Here is a 9,442-nt window from a genome sequence, read left to right on the forward strand (position 1 = left end):
GACTCACTGCCTAACTATGTACAAAACATCATTACCAAAATTAACTACCAATCACATTGGGCTACAGGGACAGTGCCTCACTCAGCCAAATATGTTAGCACTTCCCAGAACATTCTGGAAATGGGTGAAATCATTCTAGATTGAGTGAGCTATAATGTTTTTCCTATTCCATGCATGTCTTGTATAGCTACATTGTATACCACCTAGAAAATTCTCCACTGATCTGGTCAGCCTGTATGTACTATATGTATACCACATAGAATGTTCTCCATTAATCTGGTCCACCTGTGTACATACACATTAAAACAATCATGCATACAGTACATCATACATGTACATAACTACTAGTGTGTACATTTGTGACACAACACATAGTAATGTCTTCACGCTGAGATAAACTTCCGTTTGCTCGTCATTTTGGCTGAATTTCCTATCGATCTGACTATATTATGTTTTTTGTTTTGTTTTGTTTTGTTTTGTTTTTTCAGACGAATATCAGAAAGTCTTATAGAAAACAAAACAAAACACAAACTGGCAACAAAACGAAAAAAAAAAAAGAAGCTCCTTTAGGTAGTATATTGCTTTGAAATAATCTATAGGCATTACGCCTGGAGTGATTACTTAGTAACTCATTCGACCTGGGCCCTGGACCTGGGTGTACTACCGGGCGAAGTGCACAATTATATTAATCATAATCTAGTTAAGCTTGTCGAAAAAGCTGCTACGTTGGTTCAGCGTCTACTGTACCGTCCTTCCTACAGATCAGCTTGCACAAGTAGTCACCCATACCCTGAGCATCTAATCCATTCATGGATTCATCGATGTCCACAACATGACCTCCAAGATTTGCCATTTGTTCGGAGAGAAATTTCTACTTACAAGGTTTTCAGGTTTGGTAGTCCTCCGAATGCATTCGCTTCAACATCGCGAATCTTGTTGTACCGGAAATCACTGTGAGATAAATATTGGACAAAGTCAAAGGTGACAAAAATGTCCAATTATTAAAACAAAGAATTGAGATCGGTCAAACGGATCTAGACAACAATCACAATGAAAACACGTACAAGTACATAGAGAAGTGAAGGAACAGGAAGGACAAAGAAAACGAAATCCACAAAGGAATACCAAGATGGAAGATGTATGAAAAGTAACGAAATATCAAAAGCAGAGTGGTAAGCAAAGCTTCCCTACTGAAATCAAACAAGATGGTGTTCTACTGATAAGAATATGCTGAGGTACCGTATCACAATACACACCTCAACTAAGCTAAGTATTCCAAACAACAACATGCCCGTTTTACTGTAACTCACGTTCATCAATAACAGTTTTATAAACGTTCATCAAATTGCATGTTACAATACATTTTAGATACCGTTATGGATACTTTAAGTTCCTGAGATACACACTGAAAGGCGATTCAAAACAGAGATGTGATTTCGTATAGCAAACTCACACTTCTGTCAAGTGCGGTAGAACGAAGTCACGGATGGCGGAGGGTAGCCTATGCATCTCCACCCATCGGCCGCCATCTATGGCGTACGGATTGCAGATCAGCTGTTCTTCTGAGCACGTGCAAGTCTCGTGCAAGCAAGGTTCTTCATTGGAAGTGGTGACTTGAACGTAGACTAGAAGAATAAGGAGTGGAGCAGCACTCATTTCTATAATTTTCCACTCTCCTCTTTCTTTCTTTTTTTCTCGCTTTCACTGCTCTAACGTTAAAGTTCTTCTCTGCAATGTTTCTTTCTTTTCCGGTCAGTTCTGAAAGGCAAAGAAAACGTGTTAGAAAGTTGCATGCCTCCAGCTATTGAATGTTCGAACAATCGATAAGAGTAACGCTAGACATTCATATTTGTAAGATGAGGGAAAAAAACAACAACCGAAAAACATGTTCCTATCATCTTTATCTTTGATATTAATGTCGGTTGGATTATAGCACACATAACACCTCGAGTGTCACCAAAATGCTACAAGAACTTAATTGGACCACTCTGGAACAGCGCAGAGAAAATGACAGGCTAATTATGATGTACAAAATACACAATAATCTCACTCCTCTTTCAGCACAGGACTATATCATCAAACAGGCTACTCAGTTAACGAGAGCCTCGCAACCACACTCCTATCAGGTACCATATTCGAGAACTGAATCGCATCGCCATTCGTTCTTCCCAAGAACTGTAAGGAACTGGAATTCCCTGTCGTCAGAAATTGTTTCAGCGCCATCTGTGGGATCATTTCGAAACCGTCTAACGGTTGATCACAGTGGCTAGTATTTTCGTCAAATTTTCTATGTGCTTGTAAATATCTGTAAATAAATTGTATTATAATGTAAATAGCACCAGTCTGCAAGAATCTTCAGTCTATTGAAGGAGGCAGACTTAATCAGAAGAAGAAGAAGAAGACTCACACACAGTCACACACAAAGGTGCCTATCCTATGTCTATAATGTAAACCGCTGATGTTACTGATAGGTGTAAGTAAAGTTAGATCTAGTTTAACACTCTGAATGTAGTCCCCCCCCCCCCCCCCCCCCCCCCCCGGCCCCCGATCATCACATGAATCTTGATAATGTGTGTAAATTGTTAGTTATGCTACTTCATTCACTGTCGTAGGCTCTGTGCTCACGTGTTGCAGTGAATAGAAAGGGCATAAAAAATTTAATCATTGAAATAGGCTTTTGTAGGCCCTGGGCCCCTACTAGTTTAGAGGAGCTACATCGACTATACAGTCTGGTTTCTAGACCAATATTAATTAGTGCAATAACTTACCTGCTGAAGTTCATATATATATCGTGGACCTTTGCAGCAGATATACAATATAAGCATGTAGAAATGCCCCACATGCGCCTCCACCGTATCGTCATACACCACATGCACACGACAGTACCTAGGGCCTACATCGCATTGCATTGCATGCATCGATCCCGAGAGAAACTCTTTTGGAGATTGCGAAACGCGTACTACAATCTCATTTCGGGATGTACCAAGCGCGTATATAGTGTGCATACGCGCTTGGCGCAGAAAGGCGTTTCAGAACCATTTCAGCCAAAAGATATTTTTCTCCTACTGGGGAAAATCTCGTTGTTTCAGCCGTACTTTTTTTTTTTTTTTACTAAGAGAAGCTCCTTTTACCGTTATAAGTGTGACCGAAAATCCCAAGATTGACCTTCAACGTTATTTTTATAAAGATAAACTCGCACAGTGCATGATTTGCTTCGTTATTTTTATAAAAAAAAAAACGGAAAAAAAAAAAAAAAAAACGCCTCATACCATCAGCGTGCATGCATGCTGATATGAATACAGACTCATTTCATATCTTTCTTAATTTTACACCAAGTGACCTGAATGCGGTCAAGCACTAATGATGCTGCAAAGTTTTTCATTGGCCAGTTTCATGTGGTCAGCGTTATTTTATCGATGACTAGCCCTTGTTTCAGGCCTCCGCGAGGAGTGTCATAATCACAATACTGTACTGTATTTTTTAGCCGCCATAAACATGAATAAATTATTTATTGTATATGTAGGGTTGGAACTACTACTCATCGACCGCCTAATGTTTATTTGCTTGATAAGAATATTTAACACTGAAATTCACGTGAAAAACTTGACCTACGTGATTAAGAAAATCCAGCTCTATCAAATGCCGTTGTTCTCTTTTCGATTCGAAGTTTCAGTGCAAAAATATCGCTGACGAACTTGCGTGGCCTCGTTTCAGCTCCCCGCGGTAACGCTCGTTATTAGGATCGACCGCTGTTTTTGCATTGATAATGCACGCAAACCGAGTTGTAGAAAAAGTCTACGAAGCTTTTTAGAAACTTCCATAGACATTACATTGTGCTGTCATTACGATTCGGTGAAAATATTCATTCGAAATTTTTTCCTTGATTAAAACCATTAATGAACAGTGAATTTTCGCATTTTCCCACACCATCCTCATCGACATTCAAAGCCAATCCATTTTTAGGTGCTTTGCGCGCAGTGAAGTGCGTACTAAGCGTTAGTGCGCCAATGAATACGCGGTCGGTTTAAAAGACGGTGGTCGATATGTAGTAGGGCTATCATTATTTGCATTATCGTAAATGAGGAAAGACATTACATGTATTTTATTCGCTGCCCTCTTGACACCTTGTATAGTATTACTTTTTTTTTTATCCGCAACTATCGTGACTATTGATAAATTGCCCTTTATCGATGTTTCGTGGTAGCCATGCATAATAAAAATCATGGGCATACTCATACAATAATACTCGGGTTTGGATTTGAACCAACGATCTCCTGGTACGAGACAAACTTGTGTCGTATCCACTCGACGACTGAACTGTCACCAGAGAACCAGTGCTGGTTTTAATGTTTTATGCAGCGAGTATATTCCTACTGCGTCTTTATTCAAATTAAAGAATATTGTGGGTTGAGTTGTTTTAATTTCATCTGGTTCACAAATAGCATGGCTATCACTATTAAAACACAGAGTAATAGGTGCTTGTTTACGCCGATGAATGGCAATTTAAACAAACAAACAAACAAGCAAACAAACAAAAAACAAACAAACAAAAACTCTCCGCAGGAATACTATTATTTGATTTGAATATTGGTTGAGGACGTTCTTATCATTCTGCATGATGTTCGTACAAACAGGAAATGCTGTGTAGGCCTATACTCTCAGAAAATTCAACTATATTGTTACCAACGACGCCAGATCATTAAAGCTGTTTTTTTAATTTTTGTGTGTGTGTGTGTTTCTTTATTGTTTTGTTTTGTTTTATGTGAGCAAACCATTAACCAACAAGCAAATTTTGATAAGTTTTATACTTTTTTTCTAATTCTTCTGAGCTTTAATAAAATTTGAGTGACGAGATAATGGAAGATCATGGACAAAGATGATGAGTCTGATATGACAAATCGCGATAGCAATTGTAATCGTCTACCTGGTGTTCTTCTGATCATTGTCTTCTTTAGATCCTAATAAAGTACAATTTCAGCTTGATTCTAAACCGGGCGATCACGCACAAACACAATAAACACGCATTTGACACTGCACGGCCGAGAGATGTTCCCTTGTCATAATAATACGCTTGTTATATAAATCCACTATCTATTGGTGCTCTCTATACTCTCATAAACTTGAATATGATGGCTGTTCAGTGATGTCAGTCATCATCAAAGTCCGACGAACTTCATTGTCAATATGCGGGAAAATGATTGCTCTGCAATAACATGCATGCATGCCACGGGCAGGATGCCCGGGTGTCGTTTGAGCCAAATATAAAGATTAATCACAGTTGCCGAAGACGATAGGTCCCCAATCATACATGCCATAATGACGATTAGATTTCCATCAGTGGTTTGTCCACAGGATTTAACGAATAGAAAATGCATTTTACTGCTATATTGCTATGTCGCTGACAACTATCTCTGACTATAATCATGGTCCACACAAATCTGAGAGGCATATGAGTACCCGTGACAGCGATTTCAGCTCTAACGTTAATGACTATACCTTTTCATGGCAATATCTCATAATAGTCGCCATGGTAACCAGATGGTTGTTGAAAAAAAAATTTGTGTTGCCACTAACATGACTAACATCACAAAATAATGGCCCCATCACATCTAATGTATGTTTACTTTTTGCCTCCGAGTGCGCAAGTGATCAATTATGCCCTTCGCAAGCTTGTCATTGATGTAACTATATAGCTCACTATTCGCCCAGGATAATCATTCTTGCGCCTGATGTTGCTGCATCATAACAAATACAGGCCAAATATTGATGTCCTAATCACGAACCTTGTAGTTCGCGTTATAACTTTTACAGTGCTCTTGACGGGCGCGTAGCTTGCTCGTCAAACTCGCCCCTTTACATTCCTGTCTGCCTTTCTATATTTTTCTCTCTCCCCCTGTCTCCCCTTTCCACGTCTCTCTCCATCCCCTCCCCTTCTTAACAATGTTTCTCTGTAGTCTACGAGAGACATTATGCTGCTTGAACCTTTCGCGTCAGATATTTCGTTACACTGGTCTTGTCCAGAATTAGAGAGAATGTGTTGGGACGATACAATGGATCTATATTTTTCAAACTGAAAAAAAAAAGAGAATAGCTCGTTCGACACCATCTGGAGGCAAATCTCGTATTTCTTCATCAGTATATCACTAAAAATCAAAAGAGAGGGCATCAAGCGTTTTCCACATCATCTATATAGGCCTCAAGAACCCATCAGATATGGAAACTTCAAACTGTACAGCAGGTCACTGCCACTTGGCTCAGGATGTGCGACATCTTCCTGAAGTATTACTGGTGTCCACTGTCTACGTCGTTTTCTCCATCGTGACCGTCATCGGCAACGCCATCGTGATGATGTCCTACGTGAGGGACGGGGTCGTCCGCAAGCACGCCTCCAACCTCATCATCGTGCATCTCGCCGTCACCGACTTCCTCGTTGGAGCCATCAGCCTGCCTGTCTGGTTTGTGATCTATTTGCAGGGAGACGGGGAACGCTGGGTATGGGGAAGACTCCCGTGTCAGTGGTACCTGCTCGTGGACTACAGCTGCACGGCGCTTTCGGCAGCTCTCGTGGTCTGCGTCAGCCTAGACCGCCTCTGGATCGTCACCAAGGGAGCCCGGTACAAGACGTTCCAGACGCGTCGACGGGTGAAGGTCATGATTACTGGTCTCTGGTTGATCATCGGAGGCTTCTACGCCTTCATGATATTCGCCTGGCAGGCTGTCACAGGAATAGACATTAACACATTGGACGTCGACGAGATCTGCGATATCGATTTCGCATTTGCAGATTACGCTTCGGTGCTTTACTTTGCAATTGACGGATGCGTTCCCATCGCGCTTATCGTCACCTTTAATGCTGCCACTTACGTTTGCCTCTGGGACCAATCGAGAAAATTACTGCAAAACGGACCAACGAGGAAATATGACCAAGAAAAGAAGACCAAGGGTATTTACACAATATCATGCTCACATGGAGTCGATGAGGCAAGTACGCTAAGGAAAAGATTGTCAGCCTCGCTGAAGATGATAAGAAGAGGAGGACGCTACTCGAAGAGAGGACAGACAATTCGGCAGGTCAGGCACTTTCGGAAGGTACGACGTTCTGCCGCTAAGCTGTCGGTAATCGCTGCTTGCTTCGTGTTCTGCTGGCTACCCTACGAAGTAGCTTTTACAATCGAATCGTTTCACTCTCCCGTCAGTAGCAAGGTTTGGCAAGCCTGTACCCTGTTGCAATGGGCCAACTCTGGACTCAATCCAATACTTTATGCCGTTACAAATGTGCGGTACAGACGTCATTTTAAACGCTTTCTGTTCTGTAAGTTAGCGTAGACGGAGAGAGAAAAAAAGTAATTGATAAATAAAGATATATTTTATTATGTTTGAATGGAAAGAAATAAAGAAAGGAGAGTATAACACAACACTGCCTATTTAGTTTTAAGGCACGAGGAAAAGGGCCGTTCCACGAGACCTTTTATCACAAGTCATCATTATAGCCATACACTTCGACATTAAAAAAAGGTCCATAATTCATACAGCCCACGAGTCATGCGGCACTGAGTTCGACACTACGTAGAAACTGCCCACGAGTTCGACATGACAACACGGGCTTACGTGTCTATCTCGTGGGCCTTGTTTGCTAAGTATCGAACTCATGGGCTGCATGTTTAGATGACTCGTGGGCTGTATAACTCGTGGGTGTCGGTCTCCTGACGTGCACCCGAGGAGAACATAATTGAAGTTATCAGACATACATTATGATATTATTGACTACTGTTGTATGTAGATAAAGAGAATATTGAAATGCACGTATGTTAATCGATAGCGAAAATTGTGTCTTCATCTCACGGTTAAATCAAAATGAGGTGTCTCCGTGCCTTCTCAAATTCCCGTTAAATGTGCGTAAACAAACATAATATGGTATACCAGGCGACTATGAATTCCTTTCTTCGAAATCACACTCCAATGTCCTCGATTGATCCACTGCTTAAGCTCTGGTTGTGGTTGCATTACAAACAACAACAACACATGAGAAATTATTCCTGCGACTATCTTTAAATTACTAAAAATCAAATCTGTTGATGCCAATACCTTTCGTTTTATTGTAATCATGCACATTTTACATAACATTGTATTGTTTTGATTATATACGCCTGTTATACATTAGTTGCACGCTATTATATATCAATGAGAAAAAAAAATCATCTCTAAACTTTCTACAGTGTATATGGTTCTGTGTATTTCATTTTTCCTGTATGACTCATATTTTCTTTTTGGTGTTTATTTGCAGTAGGACATTATTTGATGTCATTCCCCTTTATGCCATGTATATATTAGTTGTTATTCTTGCTTCACACACTAATTGCATAGTTGAATTCGAAAAGCAATATGTGTCTATACATACAGTGTAATATTAGAGTGACTTTATAGGACCTACTTACTTCCAAATTGACCATTATACGGAATTGACAGGCTCAAGACAAATAAACGAATTACACAGAATTTTATATATTTGAACAAAATACAAGAATAGAGAGGGCTTCATTGAAGACATACAAAATTATTGACGTTTTCAGTGTTCACAGTAAGTTGGGGGTATTTGACGCTCTAGATGCGTAATGAAAGTTTTGAAATTCAGCTGCTATGCACGGCATACATGGCATAAGTAACATTGACTAGCTTGTTGTTTGTGATGAATAATCTGGGCGAAGATCAAAAGAACCCTCTACAATACAGATTCTTCTTGCTGGTTTCTTAAAATAATAACTTGCTGAGAAAGTGGTTACAAAATTGTATATAATAAAATCCCCTACGCTGAAGTGAACCTGTCTGTTATCATGATGGAATACAATGAGAAATATACTGCAATATACCATGCGCAGTAAACGTTACATACGCATTTTTTCCCCTACAAAATGAAAGGGACACTTTTTGTTTGCTTCGTCCCCTTTTGTTTTTCAATGCCGCTCGTGCGGTGCTTTTCGAATGAAGTACTAGTAATGGACCAATATTCTTAGCGCTCACTGACATGCGATGACAAGACGAGGCAATTTCCCGGCACTGTCCAATCACCGGGACAATAGGGCGACCTCTTCCATCTTTCACGCATGATGTCACGCTTTGTCTCTTCTCTCGCGATCGCTTCGAGAAATATAAACACGGTGACACGCACTGCACATTGATATCTCAATATTTAGAACGGTTTGGGAAATGAACACCAACAACAGCAACAACGTCAATGGCAGAAGACTTAACTCGTACAATCTCGTGGTGGACAGCGTTGAATGCTATGATGAACAGGCAAAATATAGGGTTATACTCATCCTCAGGACCTGCACGCTGTCGATTTGTCGCAGCTTTGGCGTATTTTCATGGACGTGTTTGAACAACATCTTTCGTTGTCAAAACCCACATTGAATTGTTGGTGACCATTTCGTCCAAAGAGGTA

General features: G+C 40.3%; 1 protein-coding gene across 1 annotated transcript; it reads left to right on the forward strand.

Moving 5' to 3' along the window:
- The first annotated feature begins 6,213 nt into the window (after positions 1–6,213).
- Positions 6,214–7,326, forward strand: LOC139715341 (histamine H3 receptor-like). The gene has a single exon (XM_071626918.1). The coding sequence runs from the start codon at positions 6,214–6,216 to the stop codon at positions 7,324–7,326; it is 1,113 nt and encodes a 370-aa protein (XP_071483019.1).
- Positions 7,327–9,442: the final 2,116 nt, after the last annotated feature.

Source organism: Diadema antillarum, unplaced genomic scaffold (assembly GCF_040938485.1).
Source record: "Diadema antillarum isolate AM-2024a unplaced genomic scaffold, OU_Dant_1.0 scf00000046, whole genome shotgun sequence".
Taxonomy (NCBI): domain Eukaryota; kingdom Metazoa; phylum Echinodermata; class Echinoidea; order Diadematoida; family Diadematidae; genus Diadema; species Diadema antillarum.

What these genes read in the sequence shown, in the direction of transcription:
- LOC139715341 (XM_071626918.1), top strand. Translation starts at nt 6,214, where the DNA reads ATGGAAACTTCAAACTGTACAGCAGGTCACTGCCACTTGGCTCAGGAT.